At 39.3% G+C, this 27,710-nt stretch overlaps 1 protein-coding gene across 4 annotated transcripts in view; it reads left to right on the top strand.

The window, feature by feature from the left end:
- The window catches only part of GRIN3A (glutamate ionotropic receptor NMDA type subunit 3A), a 170,945-nt gene that overhangs the window by 25,107 nt on the left and 118,128 nt on the right, over positions 1 to 27,710 (top strand). For all 4 annotated transcript variants that reach the window (XR_010407841.1, XM_064579873.1, XM_045882807.3 and 1 more), the window contains exon 2: positions 18,022 to 18,626. Coding sequence is in view for 3 of the 4 variants with exons in the window: in XM_064579873.1 (XP_064435943.1) it covers positions 18,022 to 18,626 (605 nt within the window). In the remaining variant the exon portion in view is untranslated. The remainder of the gene's footprint in view (positions 1 to 18,021; positions 18,627 to 27,710) is intronic.

Genomic DNA, 27,710 nt, shown 5'->3' with positions numbered 1-27,710 from the left:
GACCTTGAGTGAATATTAACATTTTTATCATTAGCTTCCCTTATTCATGTCCAACTTCTAGAAATTTTAAACAACCCATCATCTCAGGAAAAGTTAGCTTCAAAAGAGAAAAAAAAATACTTAAAGAATTGCAATACAGGTTATGGCTGGGAGAATCGGAACATGCAGTTAAAAGAGAAGGTCCATTGCCAAGGGTCATTGGAGCATTTTGGAATTGCCTGTGTGTTATGGTCATTTTGAATCTTTTTCAAAGGTTTATGAAAACATTTATAACAGTTACAGTTTTAATCTTGAGCTTTCTACTATTATATGGGATTCATAAAATATGTCCTACGACATATTCATATGTTGGGGATTTACTGCAAAATTTTATGTGAGAGTCTGCAAAGTTACTTTGAGGACTTTTAATAAACATCTGGGAGACATTAGTGTAGACCTTATAATTTTGGACCTGGATGCTCAGTTATCTGGTATAAAAATGTCAGGCTAGCCATAGAAATGCATAAGACAAATCATTATCCCATTATTTCTGAAGATTTATGCCTTAAGCAGATGATAAATTTAATTCTGGATCTCTAAATCAAAATGACTCATTCATTATTAATTATAATTATATAAATGGAACCCTATCATGGTAGGTGTCATATAGGTAATGCCTAGGCCATATTAATATCCATGACCTTGAGCTCACTGGGGGTGGCTAACCCACAGTACCTCATCTCTTCTTCCATACAGAGCATTCTATTCCCACACTGTGGCTTAGCAATACTAGCACATAGTTCCCCAGTGTGAGTGGAGCAAAATATGCTTTAATTGGTTCTATCTGTAAAGCCATCACAAAAACCACATTGTCTTTTTTTTATTATTATGTTATGTTAATCACCATACATCACATCATTAGTTTTTGTTGTAGCGTTCCATGATTCATTGTTTCGCATAACACCCAGTGCTCCATGCAGAACGTGTGCCCTCTTTAATACCCATCACCAGGCTAACCCATCCTCCCACCCCCCTCCCCTCTAGAACCCTCAGTTTGTTTTTCAGAGTCCGTCGTCTCTCATGGTTCGTCTCCCCATCCAATTTCCCCCCCCTTCATTCTTCCCCTCCTGCTATCGTCTTCTTTTTTTTTTTTTTAACATATAATGTATTATTTGTTTCAGAGGTACAGGTCTGTGATTCAACAGTCTTGCACAATTCACAGCGCTCACCATAGCACATACCCTCCCCAATGTCTACCACCCAGCTGCCCCATCCCTCCCACCCCCCACCACTCCAGCAACCCTCAGTTTGTTTCCTGAGATTAAGAATTCCTCATATTAGTGAGGTCATATGATACATGTCTTCCTCTGATTGGCTTATTTCGCTCAGCATAACACTCTCCAGTTCCATCCACGTAGTTGCAAATGGCAAGATTTCATTCCTTTTGATGGCTGCATAATATTCCATTGTATATATATACCACATTGTCTTGTTTAAAAAGATATTTAAAAGACACATGATGCCAATCTCCCCCACCATTGGACAACCCATTGCCCATAATAAATAATGTTAAATCTCTGAAAATCATAAAATTAGCAATTCAAGTCCTCAAATGTGATTGCATTAGTCACTTAGTGATCTATTGTCTACTCTTAGCACTTAATCACTGACATGGCCTCAGGGCCCTTTAGAATGTAAAATATTTTTACCCTCCTCAGCTAACTCACTTTATACTTTTCATCCAAATAGTAGATTTGTTCTCATTCCCTTTTTATCTAAATCTATTACATATTCAGTACCTCTAAGCACCACCGCCACCCCAGCATTTTCATTGAACTCCCTCTTTTCTTCACCTGATGTTCAGCAAGATACAACTGGTTAACATTAAGGGGAAAGTCTTGCCAAAGAACTATCAAAAGAGAAGTGAGCCACTTCTGACTTCATGCTCCCTTCCACTCTCCTTCTGTGCAGAAACATTAAATGTGGGGGATAGCAGAACATTACCCTTGCCTGGAGGTACCTAGCATTCCAAGAGGGGAGTAAAAGTTCACTGGCTACTAATCCCAAATCCTTAGGATAGATTGTCTGCCAGAGTTAAGAATGAAAACAATTGCACTGATACTATCTTAAAACTGTAGGCATATTATGCAGTGTTCAAAATGTTTCTGTTAGTACAGGGAGCAATTGTAAAAATCTAAAACAAAACAAAACAAAAAAACAGTGCTTACTCAAACTAGAGAGAAAAGTGTGTTAATAATGAGTCTGTGTTTAAAATAATATGAGCCCCATCTACATCCATATCTTATATCTGAGGAGCTGCCAATCTGGAATATTTTAAAACACATATGAAGAAGGCATCACAAGGGCAACCAAAAGGGAGGCCTCTCTGCTGTGCCAAAGATATGCAGGATCAAACAATAAACTAGCCATAAATAAGAGCAGTCAAGTGGGTGTATATGGGATTTGCATTGAATGCTATAGTTTTACCTTATTAGATATAAATAATTATTGGTGATAATAAGTTAAGCTAGCCAGTGTGTCCCCAGTTAAGTTCATTAACTATTACCATGGACAGAGAAGTAGAGATTTCTGCTGATGTAGCTACAGCCCTGGGGCTTATGGACTACTGTGCATGATGCTACACTCCGTAAGACAAAATATACTGTTGGGAAATTTTGCTCTGCATTTTTAACATACTATTTCCACAGTTGACATTTCAACATCATGATTGTTTGCTCTCGTGAGAGATACTAGCATCTTTTGCAAATTTCAGTGGTTGTTGAATAATTGCTGTTGGGATGTTTCTTGCTTCTCATTTGCTGATTTAGTCTCACCACCTCATTACAAGTCTGATTTCTTTCCTGAAATCTCTTAAGTTTCATCTGCAAGTGAAAAAAAAAAAAAAAGGCGATCAATCCTTTCGGACTTGAGAGACTATAAAATTTGGTCATTTGGCAACACATTCATTCTCGTTCTTTCTCTTGGTCTCCCTTGTGTGCAACGTTCTACATTTTTAGATAAGTGCTGGGGTGAAGAATGAAATCTGTGTCCAAAGAACAAATTGAAGCTTCCTGGCCTATCTGGGAATTAAATGAGCTGTTGCTTAAAAAAGAACCTATGATGACCTCCTCTGGCAGCACATTCTAGTGTTCTGCCACATGGACAGTGAGGAGTGTTTTCCTAATGACCTGCATTAAAAGGAGAGGCTCCATTTCCCTGAAATGGTTTACTATATAATGTGTCATGAACTAAATGCAACAAAGTCAGTCCTTCCAGCTCCCTGATTGCATAATCCGATTATATTGTTCTTAAAGAATTCCTCTCCAAACTATAGCTTTATCTACAAGTGGTGAGAATGGGTCAGGAAAGAATCATAGTTAATATTGTTTACTTCTTAGGGTTATTACTGAAGGCATCACATTCATCCTGAATTCACATTCATCTTGAGACAGACCATGGCCACCCAGGGAGTTTTTAGTGCATCTGACCCATTTTCATTTGTTCTGACTTTGCATTGTTAGCAATAATCGCGTCTCGGATAAACCTCATTGGCTATGATACTGCCATTGTGCAAAGCTTGACTTTGCATTATGTTAATCAACAGCAGAGATTGATTATTTTGCAGTAAGTGGAAAGGTCAGAAGGATGAATTAACTACCAAATTGTTGATGAGGAGCCTCTGTATTCCTTTGAAAAGAAGGTTCTAGTAGTAGTAGGTAGGGCAGAACTAAGTTGGAGGGAATGAAATATAAATTAATTAAGTCCTTCCCATCTGAATTTTAACACCATTTCTGTAAGAAAATCTTGCCTGATTCCCCAGACTAGGTCACTCTGGAATATACTCTCTATACCCTTTACTTCAGGTTCTTGGAACTTACCGTTATAATTACAAATTTACTTGGAATGAATTTCGCCTCTCATTTTTTTTAACAAGTCTCACCAGGCAGTGAAATGTAGTGTTTAAAAAGATGGCTTCTAGAGACTCATTTTGAATCCTATCTTGGCTTCTTACTAGTTTTGTGACCTCAGTTTTATCCTCTGTAAAATGGGCACATTAGTAGTTCCTATATCATAGAGTTATTGTAAGGATTGAATGAATTAATAGTTGTAAAACACTTAGAACACCACCTGGCACACAGTGAACATTCATCCATTAAGTGTTACCTATTATTATTCTATATTAATGTTCTATTTTATTAATGTCTGCCTCCCCCCTCAAAGTCTAAGCTACGTGAAGAGAGAGGGCACGTCTGTTTTGTTCATTCCCATTACATTCCCAATATATGTTACAGTGCCTGACATATACTAGCAATTCAACAAATGTTTTCTGTTTAAAAAAATAGCTAAAATATATTGCCTAGAAACCTGAGATACTCTGGAAGTGAATATGACCTCAAACACCAAAGGATTAAATTTTGCCTCTCTAAGCATTACATTAAGGTATCAAATGAATGAGCCCTATTCTATCAGAAAATACTGTATGAGAATATTTTAGGAAACATGATTTGATCCACAGTTATCCAATTTTGCAGTAAAGAGCCATGCCATAACGAGTTTTTTCAAATACTATCTAAAATGTATCATCTTTTGGGGCACCTGGGTGGCTCAGTCGGTTAAGTGTCTGCCTTCGGCTCAGGTCATGATCCCAGGGTCCTGGGATCAAGCCCCACATCGGGTTCCCTGCTCAGCGGGGAGCCTGCTTCTCCCTCTCTCTCTGCCTGCCGCTCTGCCTACTTGTGTTCTCTCGCTCTGTCAAATAAATAAAATCTTTAAAAAAAAAAGTATCATCTTTTTAGGACAATAGCAAAGCAGCAAGCTGTTTGAATACAATGATAATTGTTTCTAATGCTTAGGAAATATAGTCACTTAGCATTAGTATGCTCCTTTTAAAGAAAGCCCTTTGTCTTGTGTTTTTATACACTAGAGAAAACGAGAGAAACTAGAGAAACGGCCACAAAGGAGGTAAATGTTGAGATAAAGAAATTTAGAGACTAAGATAGAGATCAAGAAGAGACAGGGATGGAGGTGGAAGTGGGGGCAAAGGGAGCACCAGACAGGCTTGGATGGAGACAGAGGTAGCAAAGAAAGACAGGTTTCTGTAGGTCAAGCATCCCAAACTAATTCCACGGGGACAATTTCTGGGATATGTCTTATCAGTCAAAAAATGAGCTTTTGGAAATTTTTAGAGGAAAGGTAAGTTTTAATATGTAATAGAGAGATATCGAGTCAGTGTCAGTCAACCAACAAATGCCATTAAACAGTATTCTGTGCCCAGAGGATGTAGCGTCTGGGCGCTCCAAAAACTTTCAGCTTCATAGTGAGAGGGTGTTGAACAGATCCATCAACAAATAAGTAAGTTCATTTCCATCACGGACCAGTGCCCAAGAACATGAAGTTGTGTCCCATGAAGGTGATGGATTTGATGGTGGGTGGTTCGTGGGGAGGCTGCTAATGTTAAATAGAAAGCCCAGAAATGAACTGAATAGGAAGAAACCAGAGAGGGAGACAAACCATGAGAGACTCTAGACTCTGGGGAAACAAACTGAGGATTACAGAACGGAGGGGGGTGAGGGGATGGGGTAACCGGCTGATGGGCATTAAGGAGGGCACGTGTTGTGATGAGCACTGGGTGTTATACACAACTAATGAATCATTGAACACTACATCAAAAACTAATGATGTACTATATGTTGGCTAACTGAACATTAAAAAAAAAAAAAAAAAAAAGCCCAGAAATTTGAGCTGAGACCTGAATGTTGAGAAGGAATCAGCCATCTGGGGGAAGTGTTCTCACTTTGCATAAAGGAACAGCAAGAATTGTGCTGAAATTTGGTTGTCAAGTCCCTCCCCACCTCCACACCATGTATAGCTGTGTCTCTGAATTCAAGTAAATAGAAGCCTGATTACTTGCTTTTTTATATGCTCAATACTAAGATATTTCCAGTTGTGCATAGTAATAATAGGTTATTTTTAAGTTTCAAAATCCTAATAAAACTTCTGTCATCTTCCTTTATCTGTCCTCTTCTTTCTCTTAACATATTCTTCTTTACTTACTGTCACTTCCATGTACTTTGTTAGAACACCTTTCTCGGTTGGTCACTGGGATTCCAAAGTCATTTCTCTAGGGCTGTTACGGGTACTTCACTTGAAATAACAGATGAGCAACTGAACGGTTGCCTCAACATTGATACCTCCGTATATTGAGTTATGTTTTAGATGCATCAGTGTTGAACATTTAAACAAAGTCGACTATGAATAATTTATAAAGCACAATAAGTATTTCCCCGCAACCGTCTTTAGTGTAAAGAAAACGAGTGACACACACTGAGTTTGCACATGTCATGATTCACTTGTATTTCTTTTTTTTTTTTTTAAGATTTTATTTATTTATTTGACAGAGAGATAGCGAGAGCAGGAACACAAGCTGCGGGAGTGGGAGAGGGAGAGGGAGAAGCAGGCTTCCCGCCGAGCAGGGAGCCCAATGCGGGGCTCGATCCCAGGACCCTGGGATCATGACCTGAGCCGAAGGCAGACGCTTAACGACTGAGCCACCCAGGCGCCCTTCACTTGTATTTCTAAACAGTGCCTTGGGCACCTATGAAGTTGAGCAATTCTGTCAGTCTTCTCAGCATTCAGGTGCTACTTTCCTGATTGACAGCAGAGAATATTTGTGTCATCTGGAAGGAGAAGATTTTATGGGAAAGCAGATAATAATTACTCTTGCCTCTAGAGAGAAACCCTATTAGTCAAATAGGAAGGAAAATGACTCATCAAAAATAGGCCCACATCTCAGCTAAAGGTCAGGCTTCTCTGTCTAAATCTAAACTACACATCACCATTTGTTCATTCAAGCAACGAATCTTCACCGTGAGTCTCTTCTGGGCACTGTTACTCAGGATTTTACTATAAAAGACAATATATCTAGCTCCCAAATGGTCAGGGAAGGAGAGAGATGAGGAAAGGAGTAATGCCTGCATCATGTTGTAAGCGGTTGGGGGATGTGCAGAGCGCGGGAGGGCTGCAGATAAAAGGGAGGAAGTAACACAGCTCAAGGGTGAGGCAAGTCGGCCATGTTTAACTGAAGGAAAGCTGTCTGGAAGTTTGTGAGGCCAAAAGAGAGGGGAAGAGAGTTCCTGGCGGAGAAAGTGAACTACCCACGAATGTGGAGGCGACACAGCCAGGGCACTTGGGAGGTCCAAGTTTGGGGGGATTGCTTCCAAGATAAAAGGAAACTGATATATTTAGGCAATTGGATAAACAGGACGAGATGACACCACTGTTGTGCTTCCGAGGAGGTAAGCGTGAGGGTGAGAATACATAGAATGTCACTGACTGCTCTGATGGATCCTGTGTAATCTGGAAAGGGAGGCAGGAGATAGGACACCAGGGTTCTCCAGGACCAGCCAGGACACAGAAAGGGGAGAGAATCATCAACATTGTGAATTTAGCATTTTGAGTGCTGGTCTATATTATAAAGACAGAGTTATCAATTCCCTTTTTTTTTTTTTTTTCTGGAAATAATAAAGACCTCTCAGGGTCCCTGTTCTCTTTTTGGGTCTGTGCTCCATGACTGACTTAGAAAACTTAGTGATGGTCTTTGGAGGTTCTTCCCATTTGAAAGCCTAAAAGCTTTTGGCAGGAGTTTCGAAGAAAATAATGCCGACAGAGGCTAAAAAATGTTAAAAGAATGACTGTATAAGGACAGTAAATAATTCCAGAAAGACATAATTCCAGGGCTTACACAGTAAATCAGATGGAAACCCAGAAAACTCATTGTATTTGATTTGATTCTTTTTAACACTAAATATATTAGTAATTAATTTTTCTGTGCTCTCAGAATATGATGTGATTATATATGTTTGTCACAGTGGGGAAGAAAAATTATTGAATTCATAAATCAATGCACTCTTTCTACCTCTTTTATAAAGGGCAGTTATTTGTGGCTTAAGGACTACAGAGAGATTAGAGTGTGCAAATTTGGGCTGAGCCCGAATCTTTCCTTTAAAATTCAGGAGATAAAATTCAACACAAGCAGATATTCATAAATATTAAAATGCAGTCATATTCATTAAAGATCATAAGGAAGACAGACCACCTCAAAAAAATTAGTACCTTCCTCATTTGAGAAATGCCTTTAAATCATTCTTACCCTTTAATTCATGGCATTCCTTAAACGGTACAGGAGTTTGTGTTAGGTGAACCTTAAGGTGAACTTCCAATCCAAACCAAATCATAAAATCATAAGTACACTAATTGGCTTTTGGTAGATCATTTAAACTTAATCGTTCTGCCCTATCTGATTATTACTGGGCTTGAATGGATACAGGCAATGATTTGACAAGTGAGTTCACAACAGGGCCAGTTGCAATACAAATCTTAATTTTGATAACTAGCCAACTAGGTCTTTTTTCATTTCATAATCAGTGACAATGCTCATACAGACCCTCCTGGAAGAACATAGACCCGTTCGTTCAGGATTCATTGTCCTAGACCTGAGGTCGCCACAACTGCTTAAAAAGCCTCTGAGTTTGATCACCAATTCATGAGAAAGTATTGCCTTCTGACTAGAGACTTTAAGAACTAAATCAACATTTCCAGTGCCGTCTTACTCTAAACCAGGACTTGAAAGGTACAAAGAATTAATTATGCTAATGTGTGCCTGGTAATGCAAGTGAAATAAAATGTCATTGCAGCAAAGCTTAATCATAATTAGTGGATCACAAGTTTTAAAATAAGGTGCTAAAATGGAAATTTACTGAGATACTGTTTAATGGCATGCTAATACTCTTTATGGTGTTAAACTGGTCAATGTCAGGTAGCAGGCAATGAATGTGAGTATATACAAATTTTTTTAATTTCCAAATGAAATAAGAAGCTGTTATGCAATTAAACTGATTTAGTGTTAATCTAGGACACTAAACCAGTATATATGAAAGCCATATTACATCAAAATTAGTTGAACCATGGTTTAAATGTACAAAACCTGTATTTGTATCAGTAAAAAAAAATGGCTTAAGGAATTGAGAAAAAAAGCTTATGTCAACTGTGGTGTCGGTCCTAGAGGGTATCTAAAAATAGAAATAATCAGCATTTAGCTGAGTTTTCGTTCTCACTGTAATAAAGCAAATTAGCATGTGACATAAGCCATCTCTTAATAATAGTTTCAAGCTACATTGACCAAAGTAATCAAATTTCCATAGGAAATTTAACTTGCATGCTAGACAGTTTAATTATCTGGTGCACATTTCAATAGTTCCCATTATAAGAAAATATGCCAGAGTTTGTCACCGAGAGTGTCTGTAACAATAGTTTGAACACTTCGATAAATTTTAATTATCTTATAAATCATCTGCCTGCTGATACATACAAATGTGTACATTCATTCAAATATTACTTAATTTGACCAAAACCTGGGTGGTGAAATAGTAACTAAAGTCACTCTTAAACTAACAACTTTATTCCAAAAGTTCTTAAAATATAAAAATAATCTTGTCTTTTTGTAATATGAACATTCAAAAGTTGGCATAGAATTTGACGATTAAATCTAGCTTTAATATCCAACTCCAGAAATGCCTCCTTTACCTCTCTGTAGGTTATTGATCCTGCCACCCCCTACTGTCCAGAAAATAGATATGCAAACGGATCATGTCATCTGTTTTTATAATGCTCTGTAAAGTGTTTGTAAAGTACCTTCACAGGCACTCCCCGCCCTGAAGTAGTTGGTGGACTATTAGTAATTATTCTCTCGTCACGGTTGAAGAAATGGAAACCACAATCCCCAGAACAGTCCTGATCTCAAAACCAGTCCACAGCCTCCTAAGTACTGCTAAAGCTGATCCATTTTGCTTATAGGATGGTCTTGATGTATGTTACGCTTATTTTAGACAAAATCGTGAAATGAGAGTTAGGCTCTTTTTTTGAGGTCAAAGTATCTTAAAAGGGGTTTCAAGAAGTTGGTGAAGGTGGGCACACTGACACAATGAAAAGGGACGGGAGATAGCCTGACACCGTGGCAGGAAAGAGAGAAAATACACTTTCTAAAGAGGCTCAAGAGTTCCAACATCGCCAGAGCTCAACTCCCCTTGGTCCAGTCAACGTTGACACCTGCTGGCCCCATGGCCCTGCAGTCAGGTACAAAGACTACTGCAGACATCAAAATGCTGTGAGTCATCAGGGCAGGATCAACTGTGTCAGCCCAAGGAAGTGTGCTAGTTTTATTCACAACACTAATGATAATGATAGTAATAATAATAATAATAATAAGGAGGAAGAGGCTGATATTTACCAAATATTCACTACACATTAGGCATGTGACATAGCCTCCCTAATTATCATATTCTCCCTCCATCTAGCCTCCTCTTCTCTTCACATTCATCTGTGGGCCCTTGACCTCCACCTGTAGATTTGGTCCTGCCCCAGTGTCCAGGGCTTGTCCAAAATGTGAGCAAGAACGCTGTGATGATATTTGCCTCTTAATCTAAAACCGAAAAGCCAAATCAACATTCCTTTTAGTCTGGCTTAGACCTTGGGCCCTGTTTCTTGTCACTGGTCTCCTGCTTTATTTCTAAACTATCAATTTGTGTCCTGGTGGTGATGATAGTCCCCTATAGAGTTTAACGTCCGTGAAAGAAAAGACAGTATCGGTCTTATTCACTACTGTAGTCTCAATAGTCAGCATCCAGTGACTGGCACAAAATAGGTGCTCAAAATACGTATTCAACTGTTCATTAAATAAAGCAAATGGACCACCAGTCTAGCCCTTATACTTAGATTCTCCTGGTTTTAACGCTCCTAATCTCAGCAGCAACAGCATTGCTATGAACTACCACTTACTATTTACTGTGTGCTGATGCTTTAATGTATTATGTTATTTAATCCTCACAAACCTTGCAAGAATCATTTTCATTGCACAGAAAAGGAAAGTGAAGCTCCATGAGGCTAAATGATTTCCACAAAGTCTGTTAAACTGGTAAAAGAACCACAGTTCGAACAGAGATCTGAGTTACTCCACATAGAGCCACCGTGTTCTCCTCTGGACTCTCCTGGGAATTGCCGTGACCTGAAACCCAGACCAAGGTTTTGGATCTTCTTGCTTGCTGATAGTCTTTCCTGATGCCAAATGCCTCCCTGTCCTTGGTTCACCCTTTCCTGTGTTGGGACATTTTGCCTGAGCTGACTGCTCCCCTAAGCACCATACAACTACATATCTTCGGTAGCCACATCCTTTTGATCGAAGCCCTCCATTCCCCAAGTATACCGGTGACAGTTTTAAGCACCAGAAGTTGCCCCCTGGGTAGGGTATATCTTACCAGGGCTCAGAAAGTGAGTGGCAGCCAGAGACTTTAAAGATTACAAAAGGTCAGGTGAGAGAAACAAAGTATAACCACCTAGATACAAAAGGCAGAAATGGGGTGGAATATGGATGAACAAATTGGGTATCAATAATTAAATGGAAATCGAATGAGAAAAAAAATATGTGATGAAAAGCTGAGTGTGGATAACTTGAGTAATCACCACAAACCACACTGCTATGCCCCTGACTTCCCTTTTTGGAAATCAGCCTGGAATGAAGAAGGATTAAGTTGGTTCAAAGGGTATAGCACGCATGCTTCCAGTGTTTCTTCTGCCTGGAAACATGCATTGCTCTATCCATCGCCCAGCATGTCATAGGCTTTCAACACTTTTGGTTGGATGAATAAAGCAGCCAGTTGTTCTTGAAGACCATGTTATGCATGCCAACATTTCCTCTTAAGACCAGGTCCATCTAACCAGTTTCCTCTCTATTCCAGGAGGTGAATTCTAGTCTTCCCCATACTGCTGCAGTGAAAGAGACTGCACCCAGCCTGACTGGCAATATTATGCCCATTGCACCAGGCATCCATATTCCTGCCTTCTGAAGCATTCGTTGTGTTCTACTACTTTGTTATGTATTGTCTTATATATCACTCAAAAATCCTGAGGGATATGTCCTAAGATCTTTGCTGACACCCTCATACATTATGGTGGAACGCCATTACAGATTATAGTTTCAACCATGAAATTCAGTAGAATCTAAATGAAAAATTTAAGTGAGCCTTTCCAAACTTTCTTCTACCAAACACAAAAACAGATGTCATTAATTATACAACTGACTTTCTTTGTTCAACTGCTGTTAATGAAGAAATACAAGTCTTGTCATTTCACAAGAGTTGCTGCAAATGGAAGGACAAGTGAAGAAAACTGCTGGGAAGCCATGTGCCTGCTGAGTGGCAGGTTCAACCCCTCCCTGGCTCCCAGGTGCCAGCCACAGGGGGCATGTCATTCTAACCCATGCCATCACACATTTTTTTTTTTAAGATTTTATTTATTTATTTGACAGAGAGAGACACAGCGAGAGAGGGAACACAAGCAGGGGGAGTGGAAGAGGGAGAAGCAGGCTTCCCGCGGAGCAGGAAGCCCGATGTGGGGCTCGATCCCAGGACCCTGGGATCATGAGCTGAGCCGAAGGCAGATGCTTAATGACTGAGCCACCCAGGAGCCCCTGCCATGACACATCTTAAAAGTGACTGGATTCCATGAGCTTTAGGATTACTTGCAAATAATCGGACCTGCAAATATTGTCTATAAATGTCAAGGCTCTACCTCACAAGTGCTTATCAAGGGAAAGGAGTAGTATAGAGTACTAGCCAAAAGCACAGGCTTTCAAGTCCTACAAAGCTGGGTTTTGGATCCAGGCTCTTATTTCTTAGTAGCTGCGCAACCTTGGAAAAATTACTCTTTCTGAGCCTCATTTTTGTCGTTTATTTAAAAAAGCTAATCATTGTCGTCACCTCAGGAGGCCACTGTAAGGATAAAATAAGACAATATGCATAAAGCACCAGGGCTATTGGTAGATACTAGCTCTTCATTTGTATTATTATTATTAGATTACAATTTCTGGGCATGGACTATGCCTTCTGTTTGCCTGAATCCCTAATGCAATGGTAAAAAAAAAAAAAGAACCAGTTCATTTATTTAAAAGCCTGGACTTCTAAAGGAATAAGCTTTAATTTTCAGAAAAAATAAAAGTCTTGTGTATAATATAGGTCAAATGAGGTGTGAGATAATGAGAAACCACAAACCTCCTACAGCCTCCTTGGCTGAGGAGAAGTGATAACAGGGAGAACACCAGTTCTGAGCCCCTTGAACACTTCCAGTAATCAGCAGACTCATGAAAGGAAGGGAATTTCATCTCTGTTAAAAGTAGTGGAAATATTATGCCCATTTGAGCTTTCTGAGCTTTGGCCTAGAAGGCAAAACTAAATGGTTTGCTTGCCTGGGAAAGGCTGAGAGAATTCCATTTTTTTCTTCACTCTCAAAGCAAACCTGGCTTCGTTACCTCTTTTCTTCTGTCAGGGAACGTCTCAAAGCATCTCGCAAGCTCTTGACTGCCGCCAATCCTGTTTCTGAAACTTGTACTGATCCAGAAAATAGCTGAATCTCTGCTCTGGGGAAGAACAAAGATTGATGGATTTCCAGCAATTGGTGCCCAAAGTTCCTTACCTTGTAAAGTGACACTAGAATTAGTACCAAAGAAAGAGGGGTTTTGGGGTTTTTTTCTTTTGGGGTGGGAAGCAGATACTCTGCAGTGAACATAATGTCTCCCAAATAAATAGCCTCCCCCAGCCTGAGATAGAGTTGCTGTTTTCCTGCTAGGGAGTTGGTGTAATTGGTATTAGTAAAAGATGTATATTGCAGGGACTATTGTGTGAAAATAGACGAAAAGGAACAATAGCAAAGAAAAAAAACACATTGCAGTCACTTTAAAAGCACTTCCAACACCATGACTTAACTCTAGGCAAATTGTAATAGCTACCACTTCCTAGGCCTTCCCTGTGCACCAGGGAGATGGGGAATTTATGACTCAGAGACACTAAGTGACTTGAAGAAGTCCGCTTGGCTTATAAATAATGGAGCCAGAATTTAAGAGATTACCAGGATTACTGTCCCTAGCCATTCTACTTCCCCAGAAAAGGAGAGACAAGCTCAGCTGACTGAAGAAGACCGTGGCCGAGCCCCAGATTTTGATGGAAGTTTTATTTACTATTAGGCTTGAATTTTAGTGTTACAAGTTTTCATATCTGTGTGTGTGTGTATGTGCACGCACGCATGCATAGACATGCGCACCTCTGCTTTTATTATTATATGGAGAGAAACTGGAAGATGTTGCATCTGAGGCTACTAGATAAATACATCACTAGATGCTTCCAAACTATTATTTAGTAAATATTTGTTTGAAGAATGGTGTTAAAGGATAAATCTGTTAAAGGATTAACTTCAACAACTGGAATTTCTTAATAGAATTATTTGTGGGGACGAGTGTGATTATACAGATTAATAATTATCCATGGCGGGCGGGGGGGATGGTTGTCCTTCATTTTACTACCATGTCACTCTCATGCCAAATGCAGTTGTTTCTGCCTGGTGCTAAATGCTAATTTCACTTCTCTATTTAGCAAGAGGAGAATATTTTCATTTCATTTCTGCTTCCATTAAAGTTTGCTCCTTACATACCTATTTAATGAATCCCTCTGAAGGAAGTTTATGGAGGAGACTTTGTTCCAACTAGGGGCAAAATATTGGGTCTTGAAGCTCTGCTGGAAGTGGCCTTCTTCTCAGTCTTTCAGTGCAGAGATTATTATCATAGCCTAGGACTTGAGGTGAGCAAAAGAAAACTGCATTTGACAAATACTATCTCTGATTAATTAAGAACCGTGTGATAAGAGATGGCTGAGTTATGGTCTTTATCCTAAGGAAGCTTCCAGTCTAGTGTGGGAGATAAACACTTAATTGAATAGCTACAGTCTGGTGTAAAGAGTTCTGTATTAGAGGGATGACCAAAATGAGACCATGACACAGACATGAGATGATTAATTCTGCTTGGTTAGGAGTCAGAGGAACAATCAGATTGACAAAAAGCCAATTCACCATTACAGGAAATCAACAGGGCAAAAATATTGTGAGAAAAAAAGATCAACAGTTATGTCAACTATACTTCAATTTTTATTTTTTAAAACAAAAAAAATTTTAAAGTTTAACAGCAGCAGAAATGGTAGTAAATGTTACATGAGCTAGTTTCTGGAAATCTGCATGGAAGAGCTGAGTTTTGAAGGATAAATATGAATACAGGCAAAAGCATCCTGGAGATGTTGAGAGATCAACATACCCCATTTGTGTAGGTGTGAAAATGCTCACTCTGATACAAAAAAAAATAAATTGTCCACTATGACTCATCTTGGTTTGCATGTTTGGAGTGTTGGAGGGGAAGTTAAAGACTAGAAATGGCCTCCTAAGCCATACTATTGATTCTGAAATTTGTTCTATGGGTGACTCAGAGGTTATGGTGCAGAAGAATGGTATGGTCATATTTATGTTTTAGAAAGAAAGCTGGCAACAGAATAGGGAGCTGAGGACAAGAAGTTAGTTGGGAATAATTTGTTCCTGCCGGCTAAATGTAGAGCTTGCCCTCCGTTCCTTTTTGCTTCTGGAAGAGGGTTAAAGCAGAGGAGGAAATAGAAAGGAAGAAAAGCTAAAAGAGGACAAGAAGAACATTCTGGAGGAATTTATATTGATCAATAGTAGGAGTGAAGAAGGGAAGCTTCCATTCCTTTCACCTCAAGATCTTGTATGGTGGCATCTCAAGCCTGGAAACCAGGAACTACCTACTGGACGCCATCTCCTGGTTTCTAACACCCCTCCCTTTTTTGCCTCTCACATCTGATCATGTCATTAAATTTTAATGAAAAAAAAAAAAACTTTTCTCATGTCCTTCCTGCCATGACCAACACTGGCTTCCAGTTTAAATATTTAGCACCTAATAAACATGCCGAAGGGCTTATTTTCCCTCTCCCTGTTGAATGCTGCCCACAGATGATTCTCCAGAAGTTCTGCTTTTATCATTACAAACCCTGCTCAAAAGCTTAATTTGAAGGACAAAAGTTAAATTCTTAGAATAAATTTTAAAACTCCATCCTACCTACCAACATGATTGCTGTCATTTACTGCCTTTGGCCATGGTTTTTCTCCCATAAATCCCTTCTGAATCTTCACCTTTTAGTCTGCTCATATTAAAATTCTTTTGGTCCTTCATAGAATTAAAAGTTCAGCTCAGGGCGCCTGGGTGGCTCACTTGGTTAAGCGACTGCCTTCGGCTCAGGTCATGATCCTGGAGTCCCAGGATCGAGTCCCGCATCAGGCTCCCTGCTCAGCAGGGAGTGTGCTTCTCCCTCCGACCCTCCCCCCTCTCATGTTCTCTCTCTATCTCATTCTCTCTCTCAAATAAATAAATAAAATCTTTTAAAAAATTAAAAAAAAAAGTTCAGCTCAAATCTTATTTCTCGTTACACATTTTTAGGTGGGTAAGGGGAGGCCACACTTAAACCTTTTATTCAGCGCTTGAAACTTTATTGAGAAAACCTTCCTTATTTCTCTACAAATATTGTTTGCCTGAATGTTTAGAAGTTCTTAAAAATAGTCCTATAGTCTAATAGTTTCCAGTGGGAACATGTTTAGTTCGATTCAGCCAATATTTATTGTGCACCTAGAATGTGGAAGGTATTGTGCTAAACATTCTCAGGATGTCAATGTTAAGGGATAAGTAAGTCAAATGTCTGCTCTCAGGAAGAACAGTTAACAAATTTATTCATTGGAGAACTATTTCCACTTCACCTGTATGATTAGTGATTTGTGACTTTTCAAATAAGAAAAGATAAGAAAAATACTCTTCCTTCATTGATTTGGTGAATCCAGTAAGTAGATGAAATTGTGATGGAAGTTCCATAAATGTGTTTAAATGGCACACATTTCACATTTCACAGCAAAAATCCCGTCAGTAGACACAAATGCAATCAAGTCTTCAGTACTAAACTCTACACTTTATCCTAATGTATATATTGCTAATTATAACAGGTCTTCATCCATTCGGGCTGTTATAACAAAATACCACAGACTGTGTGGCTTGTAAACAACAGAAATTGATTTCTCACAGTTCTAGAGGTTGGAAGTCAGCGATCAGGGTGCCAGTATAATCAAGTAAGGGCCCTCTACTGGGTCACAGCCTGCCAACTTCTCACTATGTACTCATACAGTAGTGGGGGCTAGGGAGCTCTCAAGCCTCTTGGGCATTAATCTTATTCATGTGGATTCTGCCCTCATGGCTTTGTCACTTCCCAAAGGCCCCACCTCCTCCTACCATCACATTGAGCATTAGGATTTCAACATGAATTTGGGGGGAACACAAACATTCAGACTGTAGCACCATTATATTAAAAATGCCTTCCTCAGAGGCTAAAAGTTTAGGAAACTGGTGTATCCATTTTCCACACCATCCTTATATAAGTGCCTGCACTGTTTTAGACTTCTCTGCTATTCGTTTTATTTATTTATTTATTTATTTATTTATTTATTTATTTATTTTTAAAGATTTTATTTATTTATTTGACAGAGAGAGACACAGCGAGAGAGGGAACACAAGCAGGGGGAATGGAAGAGGGAGAAGCAGGCTTCCCCGCAGAGCAGGGAGCCCGATGTGGGGCTCGATCCCAGGACCCTGGGATCATGAGCTGAGCCGAAGGCAGATGCTTAATGACTGAGCCACCCAGGCGCCCTCTGCTATTCATTTTAAAGGAAAGCAAACATAATTTCTTTTAATTATTTCACCTGAGAGGAGAATTTAACAAGTGAGTTAATAAGAGCCATAGTTAGAAACGGAATACATGAAGGAGACAAGCTTTAAGGAAGTAGAAAAGCCTGATAAAAAGACCACTTGTATCAGCCCTGACATTTACACCAAAAACCATTTGCCCTCTGGTACTCTTAGCAAGGAAAATCAGTTGTAAGGATTCAGTGATTCCATTAGATAGGAAACATAGTTTTCCAGATGATGGGAATTTTATCCCAGAGGCATTTGAATACCGCAGGGAAAAATAAAGGACTAAGTAAGCCTCATAAGAAAGCAAACATACCCTCTGTTGCCATCTTTGGCCAATGCTTTCTAATTCTTCTTTTTCATATCTTTAAATACAGAATCCCCTTCACCTACAACTGAGTTTAGAAAATTCATTAAGTTCTGATGCTGATGTCACTGTCTCAATCCTGACCATGAACAACTGGTACAATTTTAGCTTGTTGCTGTGCCAAGAAGACTGGAACATCACAGACTTCCTCCTCCTTACCCAGAAAAATTCCAAGTTCCACCTTGGCTCTATCATCAACATCACCACCAACCTCTCCTCCACTGAGGACCTCTTGAGCTTCCTGCAGGTCCAGCTTGAGAGTATTAGGAACAGTACGCCTGCCATGGTGATGTTTGGCTGTGACATGGAAGGTATCCGGCAGATTTTTGAAATTACCACCCAGTTTGGAGTAACCCCCCCTGAGCTCCGTTGGGTGCTGGGGGATTCCCAGAACGTCGAGGAACTAAGGACAGAAGGTTTGCCCCTCGGGCTCATTGCTCATGGAAAAACAACGCAGTCCGTCTTTGAGTACTATGTACAAGATGCCATGGAACTGGTTGCGAGAGCTGTAGCCACGGCCACCATGATCCGGCCAGAACTCGCGCTTATCCCCAGCACGATGAACTGCATGGAAGCAGAAGCCGCAAATCTCACTTCAGGACAATATTTATCAAGGTAGGACGCAAGGCCTGTCTTACATCCCCACTCCTAGGGTTTTGACAGGAAGCAGAATTTCCCTGTCTCTCTCCTCTTTGCAGAAATCTTGACTTTGAGTAACTCTAATAAGATTTCTGAGAGGCTTCTGGTTACACAGGTGAGTATTTCATGATCTGTCATCTGGAATTGGATCTACAGATTTGAAAGCGCATGGTGTATCATAGGGAACACAGAGTCCTGCTTTTAAGCCCTGGCTTAGCCCCTTACTAGCTATTTGTTCTTGACAAATTGTTTAAAAACTCTGACCCTCAGTTCTAATTAATAAAGTAGGATTACATTGAATAGTTTGATAGATGATATTTAAGATACCATGAAATTATATATGAAAAGTACCTAACGCCGTGCTCAGCTCATAGTAGATACACAACAAATGTTTCTGTCCCTGCCCACTCTTATATCAACGGACTTAGACAAATCTCTTGAAATCTATACAGAGAAAAAAATAGTCGAGCAGGAAGTGGATTTTTCTCTCTCCTCCCAGTCTGTGATGCTTAAAGCAGTGTAGAGTTATAGTTAAAGACACAGACCCTGGAGCCAGACTCTCTGAGCTTGAATTTTAGCTCTGCCACTTACTGCTTGTGTGACTTGGTCAAGTTACTTAACGTCTCTGAGCCTTAGTTTCCTGTATCCTATATCCATTTTTGTAAAATCGACATAACAATAGATCCTACTATCAATGGGGTCCTTGTAATAGATAGGTGATAGATAGCTAGTTAGCTAGCTAGCTGGCTAGATGATCGATAGGTAATAGATAGCTGGACAGAACTAAGAGTTCTACAAGAGTTTTATTGCCAAAACATGGAGTTATATGTGTGTGTATATATATACACGTAATTAGGTACCTCTAATTAGGTACCTTTTTATTTAGGTACCTTTCTTCTCCAGTTTCTCAGTCTGGTTCAGAAGCTAGAATGAAAAAGCCCATTTAATTTAAAGAATAACCCATAATATGGAAGTAGTTTTCATGATCCCTGGGAAAAGGAGACTATCCTTAAAAGATATTTTGTAGGGGCCTAGTTTTTTTCATGAAAAGGACCACCTGTGATCAGACCAAATCAGAGAAATTTTTGCTCTTTTAGAGGTGAAGGCTTAGCTCCAGACTGGTCCCATTTTTAAAGTTTATTTACTTATTTTTAGTAATCTCTAAACCCAACTGGGGCTCAAACTCACAACCCTGAGGTCAAGAGTCACATGCTCTTCTAATTGAGCAGGCAGCTCTCTTGAAGCAAGGACATCTTACTATACTGAGAAACAAAAGACAACCTCACAGTGTCTTGCCTTTTAGAAAGACATGACTATTTGATGAAATGTCAGGTGGTCATAAGCATTTTACATTTAATCTTACATATATGGATTGAGCACCTACTATGTGGAAGGCAACATGCTAAATGCCCTATATTGGCAGTTTAATCACAGCCTATACAGTCCCTAAAGAGTGTTGTTAACACAATAAAATAATTCAAAATTCATTTATTAGGAAACTACTGATGATAAAATTAGGTATTCTGTCATCATCTGAACTTTCCATTTTCCACATACTGTATTTGAATTTCCACAAGATTAAAGTCTATGCACATTTTATTTTACAGTTGCTATCAAGATTTAATCTACTGTTTTTGAACTAGCACATAATTGAGGCTCAGGATTTTATCTGGGATAAGAAAATTCTTCATAACAAAAATATAAGCAAAACTTTGATGTGTAGTTTTGAATAGTCATTATTTTGGAAGGACAATCATAAACAGCAGACTGGAAAAACCCCTTATGAAAGCTACATTAAGTTATTTAGCATCTTTCTGCCTCATATAAAATGGAGGACACAAGAAAAATGATTCTGTTTGGATCCTAAAAATGTTTAGAAACTACAGGGAGAAATATTTGTGACTGGGGTTGTATATACCCTAGGGGTTCATTTTATCAAGATCAAACTGATCTTTCTGCTCCTCACGGTTTAATTTATATTAAAGTTATGTGCCTCCTCTCACAAGGATCCCATGGTACTTTGTACATGAAATTATATGATGGTACTTAGCCCATTCCATCATCATTATTTGTCTATGTGAGCTAAAGTTTATAAATTTATACTCTGAGCTAAAGTATAAATATTATTAAGTAGAGACACTATTATTCAGCCTAGTTTAATGCCTAGCACATAGCAGCCACTTAATAGACATTTATTGAAATAGAAGGAAGGAAAGGAAATTTTATATTATATTTACATCCTATATTATCTGTGGCTGTAGAAGAAAATTAGGTGGTTGGTAGATAAATACAATTTGGTCTAAATTAAAAACATAGTCTTTTTTTACTTAGGTACTTAGTGTCTTTCTTCTTTTCCTTTTTTTTTTTTTTTTTTTTTATGGATTGTTAGGTCTGTGGATAACCTTTGCCCCTGTGGCTGTTTCCAAATGTTTATTTCACAAAGTTTAAAGTTTAAAAGAAGAGTGTAAGGTTTGGAGCCCAGCAGCGATTCGCAACGTATAAGGGTCAGTGACAATGTTTTCATCGCTATAGATGTGTTTGAGAGTGAACTCTCAAGAACTTCAGGAAATATGCCTAGGACTTCTTAGGCTCCCTGAGGAATATGGTCAAAGAGAAAGTTTCAAAGTGTTCAGGAAAGGTTCAAGGGAAGTGGGCTAAACCCTGGAAGGAGTCTTTATAATGAATAACTGAAAAGCCTCCTTAAGCCATAAAACATCTGTGGAATTTCCATCAGTCTTATTTATTTTTGTTGAACACAGTCTTTTAGGAAGTTCGTTATTCTCAGTCCATAAGTCACATCTGCATACAGTAATTCTCTTAATTGTCCCTAAATTTTGTGAGGCTGACCCCACTCCTTCACTGTGTAATGAAAGCCGTGAGGATAATGAGCCATGAATAGCCGGCGTCAGTTATGCAAGCTTTCATTTCTCACACAGTCATTTTCAGTTTGGCCTGACAGAATTGTTAACATTTTAAAATGTTAATGAAATCACCAAAAACATGGATTTTTCAGCATAGGCTTTAGACTTGAAAAATGATTTCTCATGACAGACTACATAGGTGCAATTATAGGTATAAGGGATTTTTTTTTTTTTTAAGATTTTATTTATTTATTTGAGAGAGAGAGAATGAGAGACAGAGAGCATGAGAGGGAGGAGGGTCAGAGGGAGAAGCAGACTCCCTGCCGAGGAGGGAGCCTGATGCAGGACTCGATCCCGGGACTCCAGGATCATGACCTGAGCTGAAGGCAGTCGCTTAACCAACTGAGCCACCCAGGCGCCCGGTATAAGGGATTTTATTCTTCCAGGCTCCCCACTCGCCAAAGCTAATGTCCATCATAAGTACATGAAGACAAAACCACTTGGAGGCTAAGTTCATAGTGTGATCTTTAACAATTTATTTGCAAGTTTTTTTATTAAATGTTAATTATTTGAAGCGATGATGTCTGGTATGTTATTCAGTAACATGAGTGTTTTTGTGCAGCCGATGACTATTTGTTGAACTAGGGTGAGGTAGACAGAATGAAGACGTGCATCCTGCCATTTTCAAGCTGACAGCCTAGTGCCTGAGGTTGAAAAATAAGGAAATGATAAAACAAAAAGACACGTGATTCTTAAAAATAGAGATATGTTCATATAGACAGAGGAGAAAATAATTAACTCTTCTCAGAGACTGAGGAAGAAAGACTGGAATTGAATCTTGCTAAATGAGTCATTTTCTGGTTTGGAGCAAATTCACAGTCATAGGAAATGGCAAGACCCTAAAGAGAAATTTGGTACAGTTGGAGCATACATTGCATATGAAGAGGATTTGACATGATTCTGGAAAAGTAGTTAATTTGATAGCATGCCACACAGGGTTTTTATGCCAAGCTAAGAAGTGTGCATTTTATATGCATACGGGATGTCACTTGAATGGCGGAACATTAGCCATGACATATTTATAAAGTTATAATCCTGTAACGAATTAACCAGATAAAGTAATGCAGCATAAAAACCTTGAAAGTAATTTTTTCAACCATTATGATAGAAAAATTGTTTTTACTTCTCAAAATTAGTTTTAGCCTACCTGCATTTTCTCCCTTATTGCATTATAAACGCCAGATTCTGGCGAAAGTAAGTAGGAGTTTGACCTACTGTTTCTAGGTTTAAGATTTGCCCATGCTTACTTTAGGCCCTGGATGCTGATGAACCTGTTGTTCCTAGAGAAAGAGCTCCCTAGGGTTAGTCATAGCATGGTTGAAGACTGTTATCCTTTCTTTAAGGATTCCAAGAGTCTAAACACAGACCCTCGTTCTCTTGGCCTAAGAAGTCCCTGACCCTTTAGCTTACTAATTATGGTCCTGATAGTTATTCTAGCTTCTCAACAGGCCATAGAATCTTGCCTTTATTCTTTGAACAGCTTCTGCAGGTGAGTTCTGTATCAAGTAGGCAGTGATTAGTTCATTTATTCATTCAAAACCATTTGTTAAAGCTTACTAATACTAGGTGAAGCCTTTGGCTAATGCTGGAGACACAAAGAGTAGAAAATAGGGGCCCTGCTCTCAGGAAGCTTACAATCCCCTTCTTCTCTCACTAAGAGAAGATATGCTCCTCTAATTATCGGCATCTTTTTATCCACTTTCTTTGGCCTAGCTATCTATCATTCTTCATTGGGACAGCACCCATTCTATCATTATTGTCTGGCATTAGCTAGCATTGTTAGGCTCCCTCCTCATTTGTCCTTGAAGAATGGTCCAGCATGCTAGAGACCCTTTCTCCCCCAAGCGCTGTTCGTCTTCATGCTTGCATGGTCAAGCAATACCAAGATTCACTGCCCTTTCATTCATAGTAAATGTTGCTTTATTTATTGATTCTGCACATATTCTTTACACCCTACTATGTGCCAGGTATTGTGAGGCACTAGGAAACTTCAGAAAAGAAGACCAAAACAAATATCCATTCAAAAATCCCAAGATATAAATTGATGGGCCCCATTTTATTCCTGGACATTAAAAGAGTTCCAGAAGAACTTGAGGCTGCATGATATAATTCTAATTTTGGATGTTCTTGCCCACCTTTACAATAATTTGCTGGCACTGTGACCATAGCAAAGTTATTTAACCTTTGGAAACTTTAATTTCCTTAACTATAAGTAGTCCCACCTTGAAAACTCTAAGTGGTGTATGCCTAGGGTCATACAGCTAGTACTTTATAGGGGAAGATTTTAAACCGGTTCATCTAAATCCAAATTCCCAATTCAGAATTAATATAAACCTTCCTTAATTGGGATCCCATTACTTTGCAATTCATATTCTTTCAGTCAAAACTATATAAAATCAGCAGGCATGATGACCCATGTATAAGCGTTCTTGTCCTGAGGACCCTACTGAGTCAAACTAGTTAGCCTATAGGTTTCATCAGGTACTTAGAAGAGATACAGTTGCATTGAACATGGGAGCCAGGGGGTGGAGGCTGGTAACACCGGTTCCTTGTATCCCCAAGCAATGGTGTGTCCAGCTGTTACTCCTAAGTTAACACTCTCTGCTCTAGAAAGCACATGCCTTGGTGTCATGAATCTCAGGGACCAACACTTAAGGTCTGTTTCCAGATGTTTCCAGTAGGAACCCCTATCACTGGACTAACTTGACTGAAATCCTTTGGATTTGCCTCGCTCTCTCACTTAAGTCATGCCAAGAGCTGAGTCTGAAATTTTCACTAAGTCATGGAAGCCTCAAGTAAGGAACATTGGAAACTAGGTATTCCCTCAGGACTCTGTTTTGATGAAAACAGCTCAAATTTGCTTAGTCCAGCATCCAGCAGGTTTTAAACTGTGGAATTTTTCCAAATTAGGAGAGCTTCCAAGCTTTTATTTGCCGGAGAGGAAATTGTGCTCTTTGTTGACTTTTTTACTTTGTATGCATCTACTACAAAATTTGGAAATATGTCAGAAAGAGGTATGAAAGTACAGAGGGTAATACTGCAGCTCTACTCTGAATTCCAGATCTATCTCTCAGGCCACTTCCATCTCCAGACCCTATAACCCTTTAAATGGACGAGGGACTGGTAAATACTGCATGATGTGCCAGTGCCAGGGCTCTGCTGCTGGAGGGGGTACGAGCACCTGGGTTAGCGCTGGAGCCAGATCCAGAGAGCAAGAATGAAGCAAGTTGGGGTATTCCGCAAAGCAACCGGGAGTAGTCCGAGGCTTGGGCACAGACCACAGGTGTGGAGAAGAGTCAGGTCCATACCAAAAAGCAAAGGGAAAGGAAAACAACTTAAGGTTATGGAACAGACCTAACCACGATGTGAGAGAAAAACACAGAAGGAAAAAAGTGCCAAATTGTCACTTGTGGCACACGAAAGCAGGAGGAGGAGGAGGGTTCTATCCATGTGTCTGTGTTTTTGATGTGTATGTATTCACACCAGAAGGTATATTAACACAATCGCATAGGCTACTATTTTTCTCCTCTTGGGGAAAAAAACAAGAAGGACAGGAGCTGTCCTTCTGCTGTACAGTTCACTTGTAAGTAACTGAGTTTTGCTGATGATGGCAAAGCATAGACTCAAAGGATTCATATGTTTGTACATATGTATATTTAACATGTTACTAAATTGCTCTTATCCCTTAACTGATAGAAATTTATTTTAAGAGATGAGCTTTGTAAGTTGATGTGATCAGTGATTAAAATATGTGGGGGGGCCCTCTGCTCTAAGGGTTGAAATTTAGCAATTTCTAATTCCTATTAAGTTCCTTACCATCGGAGAGGTTTCCCGTTGAACTAATTTCTATTTTTGATACTGTGCATTATTCAGGGTGAACAATTTGTAAAGTGCAGATGCAGATACTTCCTGGCTGGCTGTTTTAGCCCTATTCTTCTGGCAAAGTGATGTAGAGCTCTTTAAGAGATACATGTCTGATCTGAGCAAAAGACATGTGTTTAATTTCATTTCATTTCATTCATTAATTTCATTTAATTTCATTAATCCCACAGACATCACTGAGCAGTGACCCTGGCCAGGCACTGTGCTGTGCCTAAGATACAAAGATGGCTCGGTACTCTCTAGGTGCTTAGATGCACGCTGAAGTCTCTTTCAGCTTGACAGCCTGCAGTGTTACAGCAGAGCAGTGGAAAGGGAGGGTTTGTTTATTCCTGCCAGCCACTCTGTGGAAGAGACTGCTCTCGGAATGTGGAGAGTGTCAAAATCCACACCCTCACAGATTTATGGGCCACAGAGTCAAAGATGGAGGTGATCATCTGCCAAATGCTTGCACTTTAGGATCACTACGAAGGATTAGAGAGGACAGTGAAGGCATCATTTCACATGGAGCTCAAGAAATCATCTATGTTTAATATTTAATTTGGAGAGCTGTCCCAATCACAGAGAACAAAATGGAAGAGAGCAATGTCCTCCAGCAGAACTGGACCATGGGTAAGCTCTGTGGCTGAGGTGGCAAATTCATGTCCTCAGGCAGGGGTCTGCTGCAATGAAAGAGGCTGCAAAGTCAAAGCTGAACTAGTAACAGCTGGCCATACAGATAGGCAAAGGGTCCCCGGGGCCATTTAAAAAAGAAAAGGGAGATGGTATAAAAGACGTGAAAAGAATAAAGGGAGGTAAATAGATGGATTTCAGAAAGAGTGAGAGAGGGCCTAGAGTGTGGCAACAACAACAAAAATCGTAAAAATTAACTAGGGATGATCAAGAGCTGATTCAAGACAACACCTCCTTTTAACAGGACAGAGTATGGGTGATTCTGTTCTCCAAAGTCCACTGACAGGAAAAGAGGGAAAGAGAGGAAGAAGAGAAAATTCAGAAAAATAAAATAAGAGAAAGAGCGTAAAGAAATAATGAGATAACCATGGATTAACCCACATGTCAGAAACTGTGAGGAACCTGGAGGAAGGGGAAGTAATCTAGAGCCCTGGGAAGAGACACAAAATGAGGGTAATTTAGAGAACCAGGGGCACGAGGGAAAAGTCTTGGAGAATGAAGGAAAACCACACTCATGGATTAAAGTGCAAACATAAAATATAAATAGCTAATAATTCAGACACCTGGATGTCTATACTGATTGTAAGAGATCAGAACTGTGTGTGAGTTCTCTAAAAGACGTTAAGACTATCCAAAGACAGAATAGTTTGGGGCTCTTCAATGAAAAAGAGCAGGAAAAAAACTGGGTGAGTATGAGCTTGTCACAGATGTAAAAGTGTAGAACTTTGGAGGATGTGACTTTTGACTGGCAGATTCGTTACATGATTGTAGATAATGAATCATGTGAAGAGAAGATGGGATTTCTGAACATTAGTAGATCTCTTCCCAACTTTCCTCCCCTCCCCCTTACCCCCCGCCCCAGGGAAAGGAGAATGGGAAACTTTAAGGATATTCCTTTGTCTCATACTAAAAGGGCTTCATTGAGCTTCTGCTATAGTCAGTAGCTCTAGAGCTAAATTAAAAGGGACCAAGAAATAAATACTTAGATTCACTGTATAGGAACAAGTCAACCTGACAGAATTAGGTGGTGCTGCTGCTGGGAGGGAAGTTGAAGAGAATGTCACTAACAATAATAGAAGCAAAGGCAAAAATTCAAAATTAAGTTCTCACAGTCTAAAAAATTTTATAGAGCTTTATGGAGGATGAAAAAACTCTCATTCCTCAGGGGGGTGGGGGAACATTAAATACGATGAGATGATCATGGGAAAAGAAATTCAGCTCATTTTTCAAGATATAAGAGAATGAGGATACGGATTCTTTTAATGATACAAAAGAAAGTTCCCAAAGGGGAGAATACATTTTATGGCTTTACAGAGTAAAATAGATATGCCCGTATACAAATAAGATTAATGGAAGGCAACGGTAGGGGAAAAGCAAAACAAAACAAAACAAAGATAAGAGGGCAATTTAAAAAGAAATAAAAAGCAAATGAGAGAAATAGATATACAAAGGTAAGTTGAGTGAAAAAAGATCAAAGTAGAAATAAATATCTGACCTATAAACACCTGGGCACCGAAGAAGACACGGGAGGTTGATGATGTATTTAAGGAATGATTTGGTTTCTACCAAAACCAAAAACTTGGAAACA

The sequence above is a fragment of the Mirounga angustirostris genome, unplaced genomic scaffold (genome assembly GCF_029215605.1).
Source record: "Mirounga angustirostris isolate CCGP_5_RB_7025 unplaced genomic scaffold, mMirAng1.0.hap1 SCAF_15, whole genome shotgun sequence".
NCBI lineage: Eukaryota > Metazoa > Chordata > Mammalia > Carnivora > Phocidae > Mirounga > Mirounga angustirostris.
This window is presented reverse-complemented; position numbering and strand designations above follow the sequence as displayed.